The following is a 25358-nucleotide window of genomic DNA, read 5'->3' on the forward strand; positions in this document are numbered from 1 at the left end:
GTTATTATATATGTAAAGGTTACCACCTCCCCCTACCCAACAAACCTACATGAAATAATGAACGCAAGACATGATGAAATATTTATGGGTGAGGTGTGATGTTCACAATTTCTTTGAAACGCACCAAAAAAGTAAAATGGTATGTTGAATGGATACGTGGTAAAACACATATAGGAGCATTTAAATTGTAGGATCTAAATGGCAGATATATGGTTATTTCCTATATAATTTTTTTACAACTTTTCTGTACGTTTTAAGTTTTCACAATAAAATGCTGGGGAAAAATTTAAGTGGAGGACTCCAAGTGGAGAACTCGGTGTTTATTCCTGACACTTTGTTGTTAAGTACAGAAGTATTGCCAGGAATTATCTGTAGTGGTGAGGTTACAGGCAACAACGGGAACTGCTGCCTTTTCCACCACTCTTGACTTCTCAAAGATCCCAGAAAGAGGCTTTTCATCTGGGGAACACCCATTAGCAGTGGGTCAGGTGCTGCTTCTGGTGAGGCCTCAATTTGTGGTAGACAAGAGCATTCTTTAGTAGTCTATTCGCATGTTTACCCTTTCCCTACAATTGGTTCTGTTCTATACTTTTTCAGTTTCTTCTGGGATCAAACTAAAATCCCAAACAGAATGATGTGGGCCCACATGTGCATATGGGACTGGAATCAATTTCTAAGAGACCAGAGCTTGCTGTGCTACCAGTTGTTTTCTCCTCAATCTCCCCGCTTTGCTTCTCATTGGAATTAGCAATCCTTTATAAGCAAATCTTTACAATGTACACTCTTCTATCCTTTGTCATATTCCCCTTAAATTATCTAATGCTTGGGATTATTAATCTCTCCCAAATCCTAATCTCCTTTAAGATCTATTTCCAAGCCTACCTCTGTTTAGAAATCTTAAAGAATTAAAATTCCTAGTTCATGTCACTTTTCCGTCCTATATCCTTTGAACAGCTACATCCTTAAGCCAGACTTACTTTTCATCTAGTGCCATTACAATGAATCTCATGGGACTTTCAGCCTCCTTTATAGGACTCAAATTTTATAAAACCATATTAAATATGACATTTAAGTGAGTCAATAAAAATCTCAGAAATTTTATTTATTTTTTAAGACAGGTCTAGCTAATATTTGCCAGGTCTTTGTGTCCAGTCTCTTCTGAACCGACATATCTTGCCTGGATGTCTCTAACAGTCTTCTAACTAGTCTCTTCATTTCCATTCTCAGTTCAACCAAGTCGAAGACCCTCCCTGACTCCAACCCAACAAAGCCCAGCTTCTCATAGACCTATCAAAATGTGCAACTTGTTTATCTGTTACATCTAATAGACTATAAATGCAACAAAAGAAGGGACCAGATCTGTCTTGCTCCCATTCTAGTGACTCACACATAGCAGGCACTTTGTAAATATTTGTTGAATTACTGCTAGGAAAGGAGTGATAATCCAAGGATCCTTGAAATGACCCAAATATAGACCTAGCCTGCTGCCAAAACCATCAAGGGAGAAATGAGCTTTTTAGGAACACTTAACACAAGAGACTAGCTTATTATTTCTATGTGCTCCCAACACTCCCAACCTTTCTATTTGGTGCTAGTCAGGAACTGCAAACAGAAACAACCAAGTATATAGGACTGATCTTTTCTGCCTTGTAGGCTGTTTTCCTCTGCTTTTCTCCATTGTCAGAAATAAGAAGGAATTGAGTGATCATTTAAATCAAGTCCTTCAATTCAAGACAGAGAGGTAAAATGTGATTTAGCTAAAGCCACATACACGGCTAAACAAAATGAGGACCAAAACTCAAATATTCTCCTACCTCGTGTCTAGAACTTTGGAGTACAGTCATACCATCCTCTCCTGAAGAACTTTCCTTCTTATATCCAACAGCAGTGTTGATATAGTGGGCAAGAGCGTGGGTTCTGTTGATGAAGTGATCAGGCCCCAAATACTGGCCTTACTTCTCTCCCTAGCCACAATGAGATATCACTACACACCCACCAGAACAATTGTTCTACCTATGAAACTTAGGCAAAATACTAAGCCTTAAGGTTCCTGAAGAGTAAAGCGGGGGATATGATCTTTTTTGGAAGATTCATATAATGTATGCAAAGTGCTTAGCACAGTCTGAACTATTATTACCAGTAAGTGTTAGCTATTATCATCCTCCTTCAAGCTCAGCTCTCAGATGCTCTTTTTCACAGTATCTCCCATCACTCAAAAATTTATTACTCTGGCTACTATACTCATCCACACCACAACTGTAGTGTCAATGTTTCTAGCTCAACTGTCTGTAAAATAACATCTTTAGAACATTGCTATGCATCTCCTATTTCACACAGCACAGACCTAACCATATGATAGCAATTCAAAGCACCTCAAGGAAAGGTTACAGCAATGCGCTGGAGCAGGCTTGTATGGTTTCACAGCATGTCTATCCATATTTTAAGCCACAGAAATTGGAGAAATGCTAAAAACCAGAGCTTCCCTTCCCACAGCTAGCTGGTTTACCATCGTTGATAGGGAAACCCGCTCTGGCAAAAAGGGAGTGATGTGTCCATTTTCTAGGGCATCCCCTCCGCGGTCTTGGAGATTCTAACTCTGCTCTTCATAAATCCATGAACACATCACTCCTCTTAGATCCAGTTCATGCCAGTCAAGCTGAAATTCATTGGCCTTTCATGCTCAGGTATTACGCTACCATCTTCCCTTCCCAAAAGCCTAACAAAGAAAGGAACCAGCTTCCAATTCCATTTCCATTTCCAGGCTTTGAAAAGGAAGAAAAGAGCACCAAAATGTCTGGGTGGCAGGATCACTCCAACAAACCAAAGCCATGCTCACACTCCTGTTGCCTACCTTGGCATGCTGGAGCAGCTCAGATGCTCAATCAAGTCTTGAAAGCCAATCAGGAAATTCTCCACAGGCTCCCAAACGGCAGAGCACCACCCATGGAATATATTCTTTTCCCTTCAGATTAAAAGGATGAACTACGCCCATCACCATTGTTCCTTTCTTTCTCTGCCTCCTCAAGGGACATGAATAAGGTTGACAAGTTTTTCTTTACCCCTGCCCCAAATTTAACAGCCCCTGAAGACAGTCACAAACGGAACCAATTATGTAAATCCCTACCATAAAACTGTATGTTCTTTATTCACACATATGACTACAGGCTACAAAAATTGTATTTAAAACTAAAAGTTTAAAAAATAATTTGGTTTAGATCCTTATAATACTAAGTAGTCTGGCTGCCACTGTATTTGGCAATACTATAAAGCTTAAAAATGTGAACGTCACACAAAAAGTGAAGCGCAGAAAATATGGTACAGTAAATGGTAACAGGGTGTCCCATCCTGCTATATTCTGTGAAGGTCAAAAAAGTTTGGAAGTCGAACTACAACATCCCAAGAAGACTTATCCCAAGTTGAACTACAACCTGTGTTCAACTCTTCAAAGAGAACCTAGCTTGAGCAGCAAATTGGGTATGAGTAAAGAGGTAAACTGAGGAAGAACATATGGCCTTCAAGCAAGATAAAACAGTACTGGAACCAGAGTTTTTCTCTGCCCTAGAACTCTGAATGTGTTTACATGAAGCCTCTACCTGCCTACTTCAAAATAAACATTGGTCCAGAATCCTTTCCCAGCAGGCTCAAGACCCCTGACAGAATAGTGCTGCCAGCGGCCTCCCATGTCTTCTCCCAAAAGTTAGGGACAGGCAATGGTTGAAGGAGGGCTCTGCTTCTGGAGTCATGCAGACAGCCTATGACTGAATCATCTCTGCTTACCCTTACTATTAATTAGACTTCGAGCAAGTTATTTTGCTTCTCTTCCCCTGATTTCCCCACTTGTAAGGTAGGGAAAATAAGAATACCAACCTTACAGGGTTTTTGTGAGGATAAAATGAGGACAACCATGCAAAGTATCTCCTGCCTGACACAGAGTAAGTGCCGAATAATCGTTAACTGCTCCTCTTCTCAGTGCTCATAAATGGATCCTTTGTACTATTATCTAACTAGCTGGTTCATGGACAACCAAGAAAAATGCCTCTGAGTCCACCTGCCCCAGATGACCTAGCTGGTGGGAATGAAGAACCTCCCTACTTTTCTCTTCTAATGAAATTGTGAAGCTGCAGTGTGACTGCTGTCAAACTCAGAAATGCATCAAAGCAGTACCAGACCAAAATACTGAGTTCCACGGGCTTTTCTGTAGTTTAAGGTTCAAATTACCTACAAACTTCCATAAAGAAACAGAATGGCTGGGTTCGTAAAATCACAGAAGCTTGAAACTGGGCATAATGAGATTCTCTCATTTAATCATATTGCTTAAAACACTTAGGCCAGAGAAAGGAAATGACTGATCCTGGGACATATAGTAACAAATGAACCACAACTCTGAGAATATGATTTCTATTCCATCCATTTTAGCAACAGGTCACACCTTGTAATCCAGTCCAATCTGAAATCCATCTGGACACTCCACATGAGGACTGAGGCTCACGCGGCCTCTTCCCATGACCTATACCAACTAGACTTATACTAAGATGGAAAAGAACTGTGCATCCACCACGTTTCCTCTATTTGTCCGTCAAGCAGGAAAAGAGGAACTGCTAGATTCTGCATGTATAGGACTAGAATTTAAGTTTATTCAAAGGAATAAACCTTAAATAACAAGCGCCCATTCTGCAAATAAAGTAGAACTCAGTTCAGGAAAATGTGATTTTTATCAGAATTTTCAGAGACTACCTATTAGGCACCCAATTCTGCCCCTAGTCAGCTCTGCTGGAACCTACACTCAGTTGATCTACCTTCTTTTAACAAGACCACTGCCTATCGTCTGCAGAGTGTAGAAGACAATAGTACTGGACCACCTTCCTAAGCATCTCCAGGGCAAGGACATCAACAAGAGCTTGTGCATTTCCAGTGTGCAATGTGATCTATGGCATAAAGAAGCCAAGTAAAAAGCAGCAGACCAGAGCCCTGGAAAAAGAAACCAACCTAATGTTCATAGTGCAAGTTCCTCTTACTGGAAAAAAATAAATCCACTTGGGATACATAGGAGATCTTAAAATGGGTTGTTCTTCAAATTTTGTGTTAGGCAAGTTGAGAAAAGAGAGGGTCTGAACAATAAGGAAACTGCATTACACACACACAATGACTTGCTCACTTCCCACTGTAGGTAGGGTGCAGGGGGTGGGGGTCAGCAGGGGATAGGGAAGATTCTAGTTCTGTTGCTGAACTCTGGTGGATTAATTTCACAATAGAAGACCCAGTTAGCCAGTGAAAAAGTTCATTGTAGCCCATGAAAACGGGTAACTGAGGCATGTTAACCCCTTCAAAAAAACTGCCAACATAACCGGAATGGGAAAGGTTAAGAGGAACGCAACAAAACTCAAATACTGAAAAGTAAAGAAACAGCTGAAAAAGGCAACACAGCTTAGAGAGAAATGACAGAGGATAACCTTTCTCATAAACTAAATCTGTACTGTCCAGGATGGCCTCCTACCCACAACCAGATACTGAGCACTTGAAATATGCATAGTTCAAAAGACAATGTGCTGTAAAGTATAAATTGAAAACAGTATCCCCCCAAAATCTTAATAATTTTATAGAGTATACACTGAAATAGTAACATTTCAGATATACTGGTCTAAAATTTATTATTAATTTCACTAGTTTCTTTTTACCTTTTTCATGGCTACTAGAAAAATTTAGATAACATAAATGACTCTTATTTCTATTGGTCAGTGTTACCTAACATGGTGATCTCCAAAGATCAGATATGAAGAGGAAATTTTCTGTTCTGTGAATCTAGGATTGTGCTGTTCAATAGTTGCCACTAGCTTGCTTTTTAAATTTAATAGTAGCTACAGTAGCAGGGCCCCTGGATGGCTCAATCAATTAAGCATCCAACTCCTGGTTTTGGCTCAGGTCACGATCTCAAGGTTGTGAGACTAAGCCCTGCTTTGGGCTCCATACTCAGCATGGAGTCTACTTGAGATTCTTTCTCTGGCCCTCTGCATCCCCCCTCTGCCTGCTCACATGCACTCTCTCTCACAGAACAAATAAAATCCTTAAAAAAAATAAAAAGTAGCTACAGTGGCTAAGTAACATGAATGCTAATGAGAACATTTCTGTTGGACAAAATTCTTAGAACAGCACTGCTCTAGAAGAAAAAGAACAAAGAGGTAAACATTTTATACAAAAAAACTAAAACTATCAAATCAAATGCAAAACTGGAAAAGAATCAATTTCATATAGTCAACTGTGTAAGTAGTGAAACTGATGGGAAAATTTACTTAACTCCAGCATTTATGAATGTCTTATTAGGCCGTTTGTTTATAAGAACTGGTACATGGCAGCTGGTCAAAGGGTTATTAAAAAGATAAAATGTTCTATCCCTCTGGTAGGTCAGGACACCCCTAGTACAGCCCTCACCTGCCTGCCTTAGTCACCATTCAGCTCAGTCACGTCACTCAGGATACACTGTTAAACACAACTTTAAGAGCTTCCAGGACAAACACCATTTTAGGGAGTGCCAGTATTCTCTCACACTACTAAACATTTCATTTTACTAAATTAACATACTCAGCTTACACCCAAGGCTTCCATTATACTTCCATTACACTTGTTCAGCAACTCGCCAGGAAACCCCTCTCCATCCAGTTCCTGTAGGACATGAATGGTCCTCATACATGCACAAGTACAACTGAGCACTTACTTGTATTATTTAAAACCTTAGGTTTTTAAGAACAAGCATCTTATTTTGCTTCCTTTTCTATCAGTGTGGAAGTGTTGGGTGCACAGCACTGCTCAAAAAATATAGTTAACATGGGTTACTGCTATGGCTAAGGTATTATCCATGTGAAACTGTCTTAAAAGCTTGGAGGCAACAGACATTTCCAATTCTAACCCGTCAATTCAATGGTCATAGAAGCAAAGATAATTGGCAGGATCTACTTCAGAAAGTTAAAAGCTGCATTAGTCTTTCCACTATAGCCAGATTTATAGCAGAGGGACCCTACTGGTCCCACAGGACCACACCACAAAAGAGAATTATGTATAAAGGATATAACCATCTCTGTATAGCAACACAGTATGTGGGAGAGTACAGTGGAGGATGGCATTCACTCAGAAGTGGAAAAAAAAAATGACATCAGCAACAGCACCAATTAGTATGATTTAAGATCCCTTAAGCAGCTGAGTATCTCTACCCTTAAACATTCTTCACTCTGCAAGGACTAACAGGTGACTTACAGTAGTATCACAACGTGGTTGGTTACATCTGGCATGTAACACAAATGCTTAAGTGACAAATCTTATTCACTAATCGAGAACTATGAATGAGCTCACATTCCCCCCTACCCCCCAAAGTTAGGCAGCTAGGCTACAGAGATAGACAGCAGTGAGAAACTCATAGCCCTGGTTACCAGCCAACTTACTAATGAGAGCAGGTAAAAGGGAAAAACTGGCAGCATCAGAATGGAGAGGGGATGAAACACTAAGGGGCAGACTGTTTGAATATAGCACATTCCTGGGAGTGTCTTATGCTTCTTCAACATCTGACTGTCCATATTGAATTGTGTTCTCTTGCTGGTCATGGCTGTTTTTCTCCAGTAGTCACTTCCTCCTCCTCTCAACATGAAATAGCAAGCCACCTGCTGACTAGGAAAAATGATTTGAAATATTAAGCTACTAAAATCAGAATCCAGATGTCTGGTACAGCTGGGATGCCAATTCCAATGTCTGCTGTGTCATTTAACCCACAACTTGGGTTTCCTTAGGTTCTAGGACTTAACTATCAACCTTTTCACCAGGGGAAGGTCCCTGGGCCTCTGAGAATTAAAAGATGATGGTTAATGAGGTTTTCCCCAGCACTATTTGCTGCCCCCAGATTTTTAGAGTGCTGCCCTTCTGCCCCTGGGGCTAGAATGTTTTCTTTCATCAAGTGGCTTTTTTGCCCCTTCTGGACTCTTCAGTAGTAGAGCAATATGTAGAAAAGCACTGCCACCTTAGTTGTTCATTGTTAATTATTATGATCCAGAAAAGGAGCCAAATTCTAAGATGCTTGAGAGATCCTCTGGCACAAAGTAGTTAAAGGCAACAAGAATAAATCCAGGAACAGCACAATAAAGAATTAACATTTACAGGAACAGGCACCATTAAGAGATGAACTTGCTCTGTTAAGAAGTGTTTTTCCAGAAAAGTCACTACAGCATCAGAGAACTATGCCACCACCAGAATACACTCTTTCCAGAAATTTCAGAGTAAATCTAAGTGATCTATCAGATTTTATACTAAAAAGACAAAACTGAAATCAAGCAATTTTTTTAATTAAAAAGATAGTCGTAAGTTTGGACTCTACCATATCCCATAAAAGCTCTAATGTGGGGAGGGGGTAAGGAGAATGGTGGCCATGCACGTAACTGATAAACCATTTCCTGCTGTAAAACACTGGAAAGCAGACAACAATGAATTAAAGTGAGTTTTCTCCTGAGCAAGAAAACAAAACATATTATTAGCATCAGTCCATCCTTTTTAAGATGGTAAAGACCATTCTGGGTATCTGTAGGCAGCTGATTTCACTCTGTGATTTTTCAAATACTTAGTCAAACCTTCATAATTTTAGAACAATTCAGCAACCACCTAGAATTAAGTATGTTTAAGTCTAAACCCCTCTAAAACAACCTGGGTATTGAAACTCAAAAACAGGCTAAAAACTCTTTTGTGGTAAAGGAAAAAGTTATATATATTTTTCAAGAGCATTGGTTAAAAGGAATAGCACACTAATTTCTCTGCAACTCCAATCCAGAATTTTTTTTAAAGGACTCCAGAGTTTATGGAAACTTCTCATTTGCTAATGTTTGTCTTTTAGCAGCTGAACAAATGTGGAAGGGACAAAACCAGAGCATCAATGTCAGAAAGCACCAATATTTTTGATTCCTCTCCCCCTTCCCCACCTCAAAATACCTCACATACTAATTCAAGAGTAAGTAAACAAAAAAAGAGAAACCTCTAATTAGAAATATGTGCAATTGACAATGTATTCTGAAGATTTCTTTTCCCATTTCTTAATCAGTTTTTTTAAGAAGACCATCACAGCCCCCTTTAAGACACCTCTGTAAAAAGGAGCACCTGGTTTCTGTTTCTTTCTGAGTCCACAAAACGAAGTGGCTTGCTATCAAACCATACAAGATAAAAGTCTGAAAAGGTGGATACCACAGATTTGACCTAGAATCAAGTTTCCTCCCTGCCGTTCCAGGTTATCTTCTTTCCACACTTCAGCATTAGCAGACAAGGATAAACAACAATGGTTACCTCTGAGATCACCAAATCCACCTTTCCAAAGGCACAAAATATTTGTAGGATTTAAAAAAAAATAACAAAGACAACAACAAAAACCTGATGGTATAGCTCAGTGGAGTACTTTTGTGTAAAGCATTAAAAGCATCAGCCTCTTTTATTTTGTGACAAGTTTATTGAACAGTATTCAAGACTTCATCTTTATAAACAAAAACCTCTGCTGAATGATGCCAAGGCAGTATTTGCTGGCAATGTTGTGGCCATATTGGCAATGAATCATTTTATTGTGTTTGGACTGCTTAGACTACTACAGAACTGCCAGTAAAACTAAATGTGGTTAATTTTGCAAGAGTGGGAAGTTTTAAAAGTGATCACTGCTAGAAATTCTTTACAAATTTAACTAGCAGTAACTTTACGGCTTCTTTACTCATTTTTAAAGTATTCTTGAAATTGAAGAGTGGATTTATTTTTAAACATTTGACCCACACCTGTACACAATGACAGAATCCAATAAAAAGGACTTTGAGTTTGATTAAGGCTTTCATGGATCCTTATTTCATCCAAGGTATGCTTGTTTATGTCCATACACACCCCTAGATTTTCATCCAGTGGGTTAAGACTAACTAAGTACACTGGACATTATTCTCTGAAATTCTGAATAAAAATTTCCCTAATGAAATTTTCATGGTTGATGCTTTGACAAGTTGGAGCACAAAGCTAGGAACTATGTTTCTTTCACTCAACAGTGTTGCATTTTTTTTAAAGCCACTAATAATTAATTGTACATCCAAACTACAGTATTAAACACAAAATACACCTCCAAATTTTGCTTGTGGACTAAATGTTTCACTAAAGTTCAGAAAAAGTTTACAAATTTGCTTATTTATAAAATACATTTTGTAGTATCTCTAATCCTTTAAACTAAAAAAAAAAACCCAAAACAAAAACGCCCAGGCAAGGGGGTGGGAGGAATTAAACCTAATGGAAAAGATTCTCTTCCATTCATGTCAGTCACCAAAGACAAGATTTACACATAAAATTGAAAATATCATGATAGTGTTTACAAATGCACACAACTTTGAGCAAAGCTTTACAAATCCTTCATACCATACAAAGCAAATGAGAAAATAAATTCATTTTCACCCCAAACCTAGTTCTTCTGAGAAAATTTGCAGGAAGAGAGGTATGAGTGATTGCACAGAACATATTTTCAAGAATTTTTTTAAAACTCAAACTCCAGTGCCCAGAACAAGATGAACAGTACGCTTAGCAGTTAGCACTATATTAATAAGTCTCAGATACACAAATATCAAGTTCCAGAGGGCAAAGCATTTAATTACATTTCACAACAAGAGAAGCACTGTTGTGACTCAACCAAATATAGAACATAGTTCTCTCCAAATTCTACACAAACCACTATTTTCTTAATTTATTTAATTTGATGAACAATGAAATCAAGTTTTCCTTTTCAGCATTTATCTAAGATGTAGAAATAACAAAGTAGTTGCAATAAAGTATATGAAATATTTAATAAGATTGTACGAACATATAACCAAAATAAACTGTGAAAAAAGATAAAAGGCTTTCATCTTCAAACAACCCATTTTTCTAAAATGAAAACAGTCAGCTCTCCAATGGGGAAAATAATCTGCAGTTGAAATAAGACTCCCAAGCAGCGCTGAAGTTTTCTGCACTCGGTCTTTGGAATGAGAAATGATTACTTAACAGAAAACCTAAATTGAACAGCATATATAAACATCATATTGCTTTTTTTAGTTGAGGAGGCAATATCTAGCGATCTGTCAAAGCAAATTTGTATTCATAAATTGTCAAAAGACCCACAACACAGCCATGTCTTCTTTGAAAGTCTAAACAATCCTTTCCCTAGACAAAAAAATCCTGTACTGTCAAACCTCTAAGATTGTAGTGATGAAAAAAGGCTTTCCAAATCTTATCACGCAAATGAAACTGCTGCCACTCTTAACTCTAAGTTACACGAGACGCTGTATTTCAGTGTTCCACTGACTTGCAACACCAAAAAGGCACTATTTTTTTTTTTAATAGGAAATAACTCTTTTAAAAGGCTGACCCCTTTGTAAGTACATTGATTTGCAGGAAATGTTGGGGATGTTTCAAACCAAGACAGAGGCCCATGTTAAAGACAAAATTTGTTTTTCATGATATCTCACCAATCTCCTATTTCATGTATGTTTATAATATAATGTGACACATCTTTCTTTAGAGCATTTTAACTCTCTACAAGAAGGAAAGTAACCATAAATAGAGCCTTTTGTAGCAGTGGGCAGGATCTTGTAAGGCAAATGTTTTTATGACAAGGACACTTACCAACCAGAACCCACTTGGTCCTCCTGCCTTAGTGTCCTGAATGCCAAAGAAGAGTATTAAAGGGCAAAGAGTCTCAATTCTCTCCCCTCTGGCAGCTGCACTTGTAGTCGGTATGAAGAATTTTTATGAACAGGCTCCTGATCAAACAACTAGACCAAAAAGCCTCAAAATAACAGGATTAAAATGCACATCTATGGAACAGCTTATGAATCTTTTATTCTATAACACTACTGCTAACAAAGCTAACAATTTCAACTTCAGTTTTTAAAAAAACATAGATATAATGCTCTTTCTTATAAATGGACTCTCTTCGTTTAGTTACAGGCCAAAATTTCACATAAATTTGGGACAGAAGGAAACTGCCAGAACATTTAGTCCACCATGGACAGGACTTCAAATCTGGCATTTTAAACAATGATCATTAGAAGTGGTTTCTGGTTTTCAAAGCCATCCAAACATGAACAATTTTTAAACTTACTAAACTAAAACATGGCGGTCAAACCAAAAAGGCTCTGGTAGGTAGAGGACTCTGTATTTTATTTTTGTGGCAGAAGTTCTTATTTCACACAGTTTTAAGTGTGACATTAGAAATCAAAGTTCAAAGTTATAGCACAAACCAAGTGTGGAGTTTTATATTAAAACAACAACAACAAAACAATTCTGCTCATTTACAAATGAGTCAATTAGGCAAACAAAAAAGCAGCAACTTCAGAAGCAGGACTGTCTATACAGCAAGAACCCTCAAGAAGCAATAAAGGTACATACAGTGAATCTGTATACAGAGATTTTATTCAATTTTAAAAGAAAATGAGGACTTTAGACAAAGCTTTGACCCTATAACAAAGCAAATCTGTCCAGCTTTAAACCAAATTCCAAGAGTAGCCAACTTCTATTTTTCAGCAGCTGGCAAGAGCACCCTTAATGAGCTCTATTGACATTTCTATTTTCTTCATCCCATATGGTATAAAACAAAACCAATCTAAACTCCTTGATAAGCTTTATGTGGTCATTTGTATTTTACAAATGGTTTCTCTAATGGTACGCCAAAATCATTTTGTGTTCTCTCCAGACAGCTTTACTGTAACATACAGCAATATTTATCCTGGTAGTGAGTCTTCTGTAAACAGTCAACCAATGCTCTATGTTACAGAAACCAATCTATATGCAATTGAAACAATCCACAGGTTCTAACCTGGAAATACTAGGAAAACAATCTGGATGCATTAATCACAGCACTATGAAGATCTACCCTATAAAGAATTTATGTGAACAGCTACCCTAAGACAAGTTTTACTTTCCTTGAACCTATAGGTCTGTCATTTAAGTCAATGACAGCAGCTGTGGCTTCATCCCGAGATTCGAAGGCCACCATGGCTTCGCCTGTGGGCATACCTTTTTCATTGTATTTTAAACACACTGAGCCTGGGATCACTTGATAGCCATAAAAGAAATCTAAAATCTCATCAATAGACACAGTGAAGGGCATATTCTGAACTTTAATTACTGTTGGTCCTGGTTTTCCAGAACTAGATCCAAAGCCAGGGGGACCACCAATGTGAATTGGGCCAGGGCCAGGGCCAGGCCCAGGCCCAAAGGCTGGTGGCCCACTCAAATGCCCAGGGGCACTTCCAAGACCAGGAGGGCCACTTCCAAAGCCCGGGGGGCCACCTAAACTACCAGGGCCATTTCCAAAATTCTGAGGGCCTCCTCCAAATCCTGGCCCACTTAAATTATTTGGTCCACCTCCAAACCCTGGAACATCCAGTCCTAGACCAGGCAAACCACTATTTCCAACTGAAGGCATAGCAGGCCTAGCATCACCAAAGGCTCCTCCTAATCCTGGAGGAGGGAGTGGTGGCCCAAAGGCATTGGACCCACCAAAATTACCAGGAAAGTTAAATGGAGGCCCATTGTTGGCCTCCTTAGATCCTACAGTCAGGAAGGCATGCTCTTCACCTCCTGCACCAGGCATTCCTGCACCAGGCACTCCTGCACCGGGCACTCCTGCACCGGGCACTCCTGCACCGGGCACTCCTGCACTGGGCACACCGGCGCCGGGCACGCCTGCGCTGGGCACGCCTGCGCCGGGCATTCCCGCACCGGGCATTCCCGCACCAGGCATTCCCGCACCGGGGATGCCCGCACCGGGCATTCCTGCACTGGGCATTCCCGCACTGGGCACTCCCGTACTGGGCATTCCCACACTGGGCATTCCTGGAACTGTAGGATTACCTGGCACAGGCATCTTTAACCCTTTTTTTCCTTGGGCAGGGGGATTTTTTTCAATCTCTCTCATATCTTCTAGAGTAACTACATGAACAAAAGCTTCTCTCCCATTAAGTTTTTTACGGTGTAAGCGTTCAGACTTACGTGCATCATCTTCATTTTTAAACTGAACCAATGCCTGTCCTAGACCTTGCCCATTGTTATCAACAAGAACATGTACAGCATTTTCATCCACTGGGATTCCTTCTAGGAACTGAAGAACATCCATCTTGGTAATGCTGAATGGAATATTTGTTATGTGAGCACAGACTTTGGCAGAGCTGACATCCCCCTCCGGATTTAACATCATTTCCCTCTGGTCATAGCTGAAGTTCTGCAGTCTTTTACGAATCATATCTATCTTTTCTAGCATACCTTTCTTAGTAATTGGATGAACTTGAATAAAGCGATTGCCCATGTATTGTTTATGACGACACAGAGCAGCCTTATAGTCAGCCTCATTCCTGAATTCTACGAAGCCTTCACCAGTTGCTTTCCCATTGGGTCCATAAGCAATATAAATACTATCTTCCACAATATCCAACTTTTTAAAAAAATCAATGACATGTTTGTTTTCCGCTTCAAATGGCAGCCCTTTCAAGTAAACACAAAAACCAGCCTCATGTGGTGATCTTGACCTTGACCTTTTCTGCCCACTGGGCGATTTTGACCTGGGAAGTGTCTGAGGAGGGGGATGGGTTTGTCCAGAAGGTCCTATACTTTGCTTAAAAGTGATATGGCCTCCAGCAGCTACCCACTGTCTCTCTGTGGCAGGACTAACTTCCACATAGCGTTGAATCATCAGCATTCTGTTTCGTTTCAAAGCTTCAAATGTATCTTGAGGGGAGAGAAACTTAACCAATCCATTCCCATTATTTCGACCTACATGATCTTTCAACAAATGCACTGCATCAACACGGAGCCCATGGAAAAAATCTCTGACATCATTTTCCATTGCAGAAAAGGGCATTCCATGCACACTGACATATAGATCATCGGGGTTGATGGGAAGTGGTTTCACACTGCTTTGAGAGTTCATCTGGATAGGGTTAACAGGATTCAGTGGACCCAGAAACACAGGGTTCAGGTTATTGTTCAGATTCATAGGTGCTCCAGAGCCATTCATTCCAGCAGGCAGAGGTGCCACAGGTGGCGGGTTCAAGGGTGGCATGCCAGACATGGGTGGCAGTGGGGTCATGGGTGGCACAGAAGGGACTGGGGGAATTGGGGGCACAGGAGGCACTGGAGGCAATGTAGGTACTGGAGGAGGAACTGGTATTGGGGGAATGGACGGCATTGGTGGCAAAGATGGCATCGCTGGGATTGGAGGAATTGGTGGCGGTGGGACTGTGTTCATTGGAGACGCTGTGCTCGGAATGGTTGAGCTAAACGTTGGGCTCCCAAAAGAAGCCCCCATATTTGGAGGAGCCGATCCTATGCTGGCTGTGGAAAATGTCTGTATATTTTTGTTGCTTTCATGAACAGACGTGGCGGCAGTAACTACACTGGGTGAAGGATTATTAAAGTTAGGTACTGTTGTAGGCAAGTTTACCCTGCCACTCATTCCTGAGCTAGGCGGCGGTCCTGATCTACTAGCATTTGCTGGTGGTATATCTAAGTTGGCAGTTTCAAAACGCCTACGACTCAGTTCAATCATATTCTGCATTTCCGTTTTACTACTCAACAAAAGTGTTACTTTTGACCCTTTAATTGTACCACCTGTGCGCATCATACCAAGCCTTGCATCTTCATCAGTGGCAAAAACGATGAAAGCCTCACCCAGTTCACCCCCTACAATATGCACGCCCCCATCAGGGATGGTCAATCCAGAGAAGAAGTGGCGAATGTCCATGGTCCCCGCCACAATTGGGAGACCTTGCAAACGGATGACCACAGCCATGCTGCGCTGAAACCACACACACCTGCAGATGAGAAAAGGCAACGGCCAGGTCAGACTCCTGTTTATCACACCAAGTTTTTAACTAAAAGAATGACCAGCTACCATACTAGGCCCTCAAATATACCCTCAAACTATCACAAGCAATGTAGATTTTTTTTTATTTGAGTATTCTAAAAACTGAACATTATAGGCCATTTACAATGTAAAACCTAGACAATTTCAACTTCCAAAGGCATTAATTCTGTGAACAATTACAAGTTCAGTGCCATGACTCAAAGTTTCAGGGAAAAAAACCACCATAAGAAGTAGAATCACCAATAACATTCAGACCACTAATTATTCAGTAAGATTTAAAAGAAATGTGTAAGTCAAATCAGGACACAAAGTTGAACAATCTGCAGGGGAAAAACATGCAAAGGATGTATCAAAGTTAATATTTAAAAGTGGCTTAGCATTTTCCTTATAAAAATGACAACTGTAGAATTATCAGGGTCATTTTATAACACTCAGTCTCAGAAGGCAAACAGAAACAGAAAACTGCAATACTAATGAATTACAAATAATACTTAACAATAAACTAGGCTCAAGTCTCAAAAAAAAAAAACCCCATATTTCAACCTAAAACTCTTCAAACTGCATTACAGCTCCATTTATTAAGGAAAATTATATATGGAATTCTTTATTACAAAGTTAACACACACGAAGAATCCAAAGTAAATACTGAATAAAATAGCCAAAATCTTAGTTATCTATATGCATCACTCCAAAAAGTAGAACCTGGTTGCAGTGCCATTCACCACAGCTGTTTTAATTTAAACTCAGATCCAATGACTCATTTCCAAACTCACCATAAAAATAATAATACACACACACACACACACACACACACACACTACCCCCCCAAAAGTCTTGTTTTCCCCAAAGAAGGACGATAACGAAAAAAGGGTATTATCACGTTTTGCTTTTGTTTTAAAAAGAACTAGGGTACGAACTTTTATTCAGTGGCTGTTACAGTCTCTACTCAACTCCTGTGGAATTTCTGGGAGCTCACTGCTGTCCTTAAATAATGTCCCATTCTGAACTTTTCCTTTTAGAGACGTTTCTCCCAGATTTAAGTAAAATTTCAGTATTTCAGTTCTTATGGCTTCCAAGAGCAAATTCAAGGGAAGCCCTTTGTAAAGCGGTATAAAATGAATTCTTGGGACTGGAAAATATTAATTTGAAATTTATGTGATCAACAACATAGGGTGTTTTCCAAGCCATCTTATAAATCAATATTTAAATATAAATCTATTAAACTAGTTCTGTGACTTCAGAAAATTTATATGATTTGAGCTTTGGTTTTATCGCTTCTCAAACAGGAATAAGAAAAGAGCAAAGTTTCCTGCTGAAAGCTCTAAGAATCCTCTAACTCCATGAAAGCAGTTTTTCCATGTCAAATACTGTGGGCTATTAATTTGATACAACAATACCTGTAATTCTATCTCAACTATTATGACTGCTGTACACAAAACAGAAATATGTTGTTTGGCTTCGACAGTTTTCTCACACGCATACACAAAAATAAAAGCCACTTTCAAATTTAATCCAGAAAGATGGACTGGCAAACAGAAAATGCTCTTTGAGGGACCATTATAAAACACTAGAAATTTGGGGGAGAAGGGAAGCTTTTCATTTTTGGTTTGCAAGAGTCAACAAAAAAAATAAATACTAAAAACATAAATCACACCAACAAACTCTTCTTTGTATTTACTACTATTTAGCAGTCTATAGAGAAGCTCATCAAAATAATTTCAAGATATTAAATCAAATTCTCATTCCCTACTGTCTGTAGCATATTGACTATGCAAAATTAAGACAGCATTCCTGTTCAACTTCAAAAAATGTTTAATAACTTTATCACATCTTGGGGAAGTAATCTAGGCACCCCAAACAACTTGAGAGATAGATGTTAGTTTGCACTGGGACACTAAAATGGGAATTTGATACAGTCCCAAGAACACAAAAATTAAACACAGGGCTAAAGTGACATACACAAGAATTCTTCAAAAACCATCTGCTACTAAGAGAAGGGCTTTAGTTGAAGTCTGCACAAGGTACATTTGAAAATATGATATTGAAAAATCTGCCCAGATTACCAGTTAGAAAAGGGCTGAGAATTAAACCAAAGAACACATGAATTATTCATAAAGTCATCTAAAGAGAAAATCAGTTTTTAGGTTCTGAAAAAATATGAAGTAAGATCTGCTATTCTTCTAAGTGCCTATTTGACTGGTAAGTCATTTCAACTATCTGGAGCCTACCTTTGTTACTTAACAAGAGGGTTAGAGTCCAATCACTTAATTCCATCTAAAGTCAAAATAGGTACTCTAGAACATAGAACCCATTACCTCTAAGGAATATTAAAAAGCCATACCAATAACAAGCACCTACATTTGCAATTAGCCTGGAATGCTACACTGAGGGGAAAAAAAAAAAACAGCCTACTGCCTAATAATCAGCAATTCAGCAAAAGAAATGCATCCATAAAAAACTGAACCCCGAAGAAAGCAACAACTGTTCAAGGCACCCAGTCCACCCCATCCCCATCCCTTAGAAAAGACTGTAAAAAAAGAAAGAAAATCCCCCACAATTCAGTTACTACACATATTTTCATGTTACTAAATAAGCTGTCTCATTTTATTTTGAATAAAAACAAACCTTCTATTCAAAATCTCTTACCTGATAAAACAAGAGATGTATTTTCTTAACAAGAAGTAGAGGCCAAGTCAATCCTGTGGGCAACCAATTAAAACCAACTTTTAGACTGCAATAGAGAATAAATGGAGGCAAAAATCAATGCAGGAAACACAAAACAACACGCACAGGCCACACTGAACTGTACATTATGAAGGCGAGTCTGAAACCACCAGAGTACTTCGTTAGAATGCATATTTTAAAAAACGACAGAGAAAAGAAAGAAACACGTGTACCAAAATCCCACACATGCGTTACTTGGTATTGCTTTCAAATTTGGTATCTCTCAAAACATATATATTTACATATATCAAGAATGTGCCATAAATAAGTCCAAGAATGAATCAATTAAAAACTAAAACAGTCATAAACCTCAGCTTCACAGCTGGTAATTACTTTTATCATTTGATGATTAAACCAGTCCAGAAAATTCCTTAATACAAGTCCAACTACAACCTATTTCCTCAGGTCCCACCAAACACTTGATGAAAAAGCACAAGTTCACACATAAACAGTTCCAAGACAAATGACAAAATCATCAATTCAAGGGTACTTATGGAAATTCTTGCAGTTGCTCTTTCAAAATATTTTCCTTTGTACCAAAATAGCATCAAGCATCAAGAAACATAAATGAAGTGACAGTTCAGGCTATAATGATTAATTCCTACTTAAAACCACTGGGGTTCAAAATCTTAAGGAAAAGTGCTTTTTCTTCTAACACCAAAACTGTTCCAAGAAACTTGTAAAAAAAAAAAATCTCTAAAAATGGCATTTTAAGAAGACTTCCCAAAGTAAAAATGAGTCACTTATCTCTTACTGGAATTTCTCCCAAATCAGTGAAATTGTGAACAATTCACAAGCAATATATAAGACCAAATAATTAGACAACTATATGCAAAAGATCATTTTTGAATTCAAAGAAAGAAGAAATCGTCACTGTTAAGTATAAAGATACCAACAGAACACTACTTAGAATGATGCTCATTTTTTAACTATCTTTCAAGTTCGAGATATCACCTGTGAGCTTCATATTCATCATCAAAAAGTAAAACGTATTAAAAAATTCTAGTGTTACTCCAAATTTTTTCTAAAGGACAAGCTAAACATCTTCTAGACAGCTACTCAAATTACTGAAGATTGTTTTGCCACAAAAGCTACGTACGTATGTCATAAACAAGCCTTTCAAAAGCCCAAAGCACTGTATTAATTTTTTTTATGTTGTACAAATCAGTTCTAATTAGGTCTAAAGAGTTTTAAAACTCCTTAAAAGACACACCTAGAAGTTCATCTAACAGGTCACAAAGGGAAACTTGAAATACCAAAAAAAGCATGCTTTTAGGTAAAGGCTATGCTCAGTGAGGAAGAGCATGAATTCTGCAATATTATTCTCTAAACATTCAAGTTTGACTCTATAGCCAACAGAACCACAGTAGTTTCCGAGTTAAGCATTTAAGATTAACATATGATCAGCCACTGGAGATTCCAATTCAAAGGGCCTGGTATGGGGCCAGGATAAGTGCCCTGAAGGGAAACAAACAGGTTCCTCAGCCTCTTCCCTTCCACACCCAAGAAGACTCCAAATGTCCATCTGGATAGCAACAAGTTTAGAGTCAGCTAGTTATGCCCAAAGGGAACAATATTAGACCTACTATCAAAAATTTCTAAAGGGTTCCCAGAAGTTACTGTAACAAGAAGGAAGTCTCATGTCACAAGAAAAAGTTTTAAGTTCCAGCTTAATTCGGCAAATGGCTCATTCAAATTTTACGTTGTTCAATTTAAAGTAAAACAATCAATCCATGCGCGCCTGGGTGGGTTAAGCCTCTGCCTTTGGCTCAGGTTGTCATCCCAGGATCCTGGGATCGAGCCCCTCATCTGGTTCTCTGCTTGACGGTGAGCCTGCTACCCCCGCTTCCACGCCTGCTTGTGATCTATCTTTCTCTGTCAAATAAATAATATCTTTAAAAAAAAAATCAATCTAGGGCGCCTGGGTGGCTCAGTGGGTTAAGCTGCTGCCTTTGGCTCGGGTCATGATCTCAGGGTTCTGGGATCGAGTCCCGCATCGGGCTCTCTACTCAGCAGGGAGCCTGCTTCCTCCTCTCTCTCTCTCTGCCTGCCTCTCTGCCTACTTGTGATCTCTGTCAAATAAATAAATAAAATCTTTTAAAAAAATCAATCTAGAAGTAAATTCATGAATCTTATCTATTTAAGCAAAGGGGAAGGCCCACATCAACCCATACCAAAGAAAAGTACCCAGAAACTTCAGGCTTGAAGCTAAAACTTCACAACTCTTGGTGTTACGCTTCTTCCTTGATATGGACAACGTAAATAGAAACCGAGACTGAAGAAGTACTTTTGTTCTCACCCCCCCCCCTTTGTAAAGAGCACAATATTTAATAGAGGCACCACTGTTCTCCAGGAACTACTCATTCCTGTGTTCTAAGTGTCAGCTAGCAACAGAATGCAGGATCCCAAAATGAAAATTCCACTCCAACCACCTAAGACTTGGTGAATTTTAGTTAGAAGGATAAGACAACCAATTGTATGCAACAAAACATCTAACACACGTTTTACCTATTTATAAAGTATAAAGGTACAAAGGAGAAAATGGGCCTGATTTGCCACTGAATTCGCTGATATATATCAGAAGATCTAGCTCACTTTAGGGTACAGGTTGAAAAGGCGCCTCCTCCTAGTTCTCCGCCATCTTGTCTCCCTCCCCACCCCGTATCAGAAGATCTAAAAGAAGATTGCTCTAGTATACTTTTCCACTTCGTTAGGAATTAGTCCTAACATAATGGCTTTGCTTCAGCTTTAGAAATACCACATACATGAACAAATTATAAATATCTGCTATGAACATTTTGCATATTATCATGACATGACATATATTCTTATTTACTAGTCATTTCAATCACTTGGAATTTCAGAGTAAAATGTCCGACAACAATCCTCTTTTATCAGAAAGCCAAAGCACAAACCAGTTCAACTTAACTGTTTCACTCTTCATCTGGTGATAAACATCAAAAAGTGAATTTTAACTCTGTTCAGTCGTCAGTCTTTAATCAAAAGTAACCAGGGTACAGCAGAGCTAAGTTCTTTAGATTCAAAATAGAAAACCAGCACCCCTCAAATGTTCACCCTCAGAGATGAGCAACAGAGAACCAATTATAATGAGCACAAAGCTATAAGCCGCATAATCACATTATGGAAAAAAACCACAACTTCATCCACATGGTTTTGTCCCCATCCCCAAATGAATCACATTTCAGATTCTGGGATCATTCTTAATGAAACAATGCTTCTGACACAGAGGGACATGAATCCTTTAGACAGCTTGTTATTCCACTTCCCCATTAAGCTCCAGAAAGTTCTCAAAAGTGGCAAGCCGAAAGACATTGCTAAATAAGATACATATATTCCTCCTGCCAAAAAGACTATAATATTAAGTTATTTTTCAAACCCTCCCCACAAATGCCAACAAATATGTTCACTGTCTTGACTTAAAAGCAACAGTATCACTTCTAACCTAGCCAAGCACATTTACCCTCACTGTTGGGTCTTAAAACTTAAAAGGTGGCCAGAAACTTAATGAAATAAACTCGTTGCAAACCAGAAGGTTTATGAGTGGTGGTAGTAAAATCTGATAAACTATAAATCAGATGAGGTTATTTTTCCGCTTAATTCTAAACATTTAACAACATTCATTTATACCACGAACATTTATTAAGCATTTGTGGCAGGGACAGGAGATGTAAGAATGGAAAACAGTCCCTAGATTTTAGGGAGAGGTATCTAAGAGCATCTTTTGTGCAATTACTGACACTTAGAAATTCTTTCTACAATATCTGCATAAGAAAATATTCATCTAAACCAAAAGATGGAGTAGCTCTCTACAAAATGGAATAAACACGTTATGAACATGGTCACTGGATTCCAGCACCTGTAACACACTGGTCCACAAAATCAAGTTTCACATCTAAAAATTGTACCAACAACCCCCAAACTCTCAACATGCAATCATAAAAACATTTGGCATGTCACAAGAAAGTGAAAGAAGCCAGAAATAAGCTGATATTAGCACATAATAGGTTCCAAGGAACAACCAAAATGGTTTCTAAAGCTTCACATTTTCACCTAACAGATATGAACTTAAGAAAAACACAAATTATGCATTACAACCCATAAACAAAATATTTAATTGAGCATATAAAGATGATATAAAATGCATTCCCTGTTTCGTCAAAAAATCTTCCAGGAATAATACTGAGCACATCCTCAACCCTTATATAAACACGCCAAACATTTCATTTCCTTAAAAAATTACCATAAAATTATTTTAACCACCTGTAACAGTTCTTCCCAACTTTTTAATATTCTTGGAAAATGCCTGAACACAATTACTTCCCACTATCTGGCCAAAACCACCAAAGCTCAAAAATGATTACAACCAGTCTTACTTTACATTTCTATAAAACAAAACAAACAAAATCAGCCCGTATGTCCTCGCTTGTAGGACATTTCTGAACTGCAAATGCTCTGAAATACATTAACAATATAAACTATGTAACAAAGTCCAATGCAATTCATTTTACTAATACTGCATTTAACAAAAACTACTCGATTTTAAACCATTCAAGCAAGAAGCTCGAAGAATACTCCAGCTGTAAATTCCTCTTTCAACAATCTCTCAGTTGCAATTACATTTTCTTCTCAGATTATACTGGCTGGATAGTACAGAACAGTTCCTGACAACTGTCACAATTTACATTAAATCATCTCTGGAAATTGAGGAGTCAAGGACAGTTTCAGAGTCCAGAAACCTCTCCTACGAAGCCTGCAAGTCAGGGTACAAAACTCCCAGCATGTTTTGTTCTGAATAACGCAAAGTTACCTTCACCGAAGCCGTTGAGATGTTTCACTATAGAGTACACATTACTGGCAAACATGAAATCCATGCATTTACAACCTGGCAGCTAAGCGTCCTGCACTGGTGTCCATCCCCGACACTAACCTGTAGATTCTCAAAGCCCCACCCACCTATTTCACGTGGCTGCCAGCTAAAACCTCCAGCCTCCACTAAAGAAACTCAATTCACTCATCGAAAGCACCCTCCTCCACCTCCTATTGGGCCTGCTCCTCTTCCAGTGCTGGAGGCTCTCTCCCAAGGGATATGTTAAAGGTGGTGCTCTTTGCAGGCCCTTCCCTGCTTGGGGTTCAAGGGCCTGGCATCTTACTACAATTCTTAGAGGTCTGGGAGGCGTACTCACCCCCACTTTCTCGCTACAGAGGCCGGCTTCTTAAATCGCCGACACCCTCAAGGGCAAGCCCCGCCCAACGCTGAGCCCTGGGAGCATTTCCCTGCAACCCCGTCCAGGCCACGACGGCGACCAGCTCTAAGATTTCCTTGCTAGACTCAGAGGAGTGTACCGACTGCAGCTTCTTCCCCACAGGTGTGTCTAGACTCGAGTTCCCTTTTCCTGTTAGGCCACGGGAGCCTTCCTTCCACCTCAGATCGAGGGAGTGTCCTCACTACGTTTAATCTCCTCACTACTGGGCACAGAGATGCAGTTTGAATCCCTGTCCCTTCTGGGAAGCAAAGAAAATCTCGCTCATTCGGGATGTAGGTGTGCTTTTACTGCAATCCCCGTTAATTCGCAGGCCGCTGGGACACCCAACTGTGGCCTCCTCCCTCTCAGACCACGGGGGCGTCCTCCCTATGGCCTCGTCCCCACTTTGGTATGCAGGCTCATCCTCTCCTGCGTCCTTCCTGCATCCTCTCAGGCTTCAAAGGCGCAAGCGGGTCCCCAGGCCCTTCCCCACCCCGGCAGCCAAGCCGCGACCCTTTTGTGTGGGGCGCTCGCTGCTGCGGGCTCGGAGGCCTCCGAAGGCCCCGCCCCGGGCCACCAAGGGGCGGCTCGAGCCCCGCACAGCCCCGCCCGTTCCGGGCTGCAGGAGTCTTACCAGGGAGAGCTGCGCGGCACCCGAACCCAGACCCGAGTTACCCCCCGCGCGAGTGCCTCCGCCCCGCGGCCGACAGCCCCAGCCCGAACGGCTTCCCGGAGCCCACTGCAGCCACCACCTCTTTCGCCGCTTCACAAAATGGCCGCCAGCCCGCTCAGCAGCTCCGCGTTCCAAAAGGGGAGGGACGGAATGGAGACGTCAGGGGGCGGGGCGGCGCAAGCGCGCTACGGTTCTGGGCAATCTCCCGGAAGTTGCGGGTGTTTGTGGCGAGAGGAACTTTGAGTCTGTGAGTGCGAAGATTTGCGCACTAACCCCGCCTAAGGGGAGTGACGCTGTGGTGGGTTGGGTTAAGAGTGCTTGGCTCTGCCCCTCCCTGCGGGACTTTGTGCAAATTACTTGTCTTCTCTGATCCTCTGAGAAGGAGAATAGTGCTTTCCTCACGTGATTGCTTTAAGGATGAAATGGACCACAAAGTATTACCTGGTACTATTGATGATGCCCTGGCAGAAGAACCCATTGTTTTTTTCCCATTTAAAAATATCAGTCCAGGGAGCCTTACCGGCCAGTCCTCGTTAACTCCATCCACGGTTGCCCTTTAGTATTATTTTATTATAGAAAAAATCATTCTCATCCTGCGTTGGTCCTAGCCTCCCAAATTCCACTGCCCCTGCCTAAACTGTTACCGTGATTGAAGCCGCTATAGAAACATAAAGATGGGTAGAAATTAAGATGGAGGGGCGCCTGGGTGGTTCAGTGGGTTAAGCTGCTGCCTTCGGCTCGGGTCATGATCTCAGGGTCCTGGAATCGAGTCCCGCATCGGGCTCTCTGCTCGGCGGGGAGCCTGCTTCCCTTCCTCTCT

General features: G+C 40.0%; 1 protein-coding gene across 13 annotated transcripts in view; it reads right to left on the minus strand.

Moving 5' to 3' along the window:
• Window positions 1-24694, minus strand: part of LOC132021873 (RNA-binding protein 12) — a 35153-nt gene extending 10459 nt beyond the window's left edge. Inside the window, exons 1-3 of one of the 13 annotated variants that reach the window (XM_059406896.1) lie at window positions 24618-24685; window positions 18524-18608; window positions 10601-15824 (exon numbers count right to left, since the gene is read on the minus strand). In XM_059406896.1, coding sequence (XP_059262879.1) covers window positions 12911-15802 — 2892 coding nt within the window. In that variant the 5' untranslated portion in view covers window positions 15803-15824; window positions 18524-18608; window positions 24618-24685 and the 3' untranslated portion in view covers window positions 10601-12910. Of the gene's footprint in view, window positions 1-10600; window positions 15825-18523; window positions 18609-24499 lie in introns of those variants that run through there. The other 12 variants (XM_059406895.1, XM_059406894.1, XM_059406897.1 and 9 more) reach the window with 12 other exon arrangements.
• Window positions 24695-25358: the final 664 nt, after the last annotated feature.

Source organism: Mustela nigripes, chromosome 7 (assembly GCF_022355385.1).
Source record: "Mustela nigripes isolate SB6536 chromosome 7, MUSNIG.SB6536, whole genome shotgun sequence".
Taxonomy (NCBI): Eukaryota; Metazoa; Chordata; class Mammalia; order Carnivora; family Mustelidae; genus Mustela; species Mustela nigripes.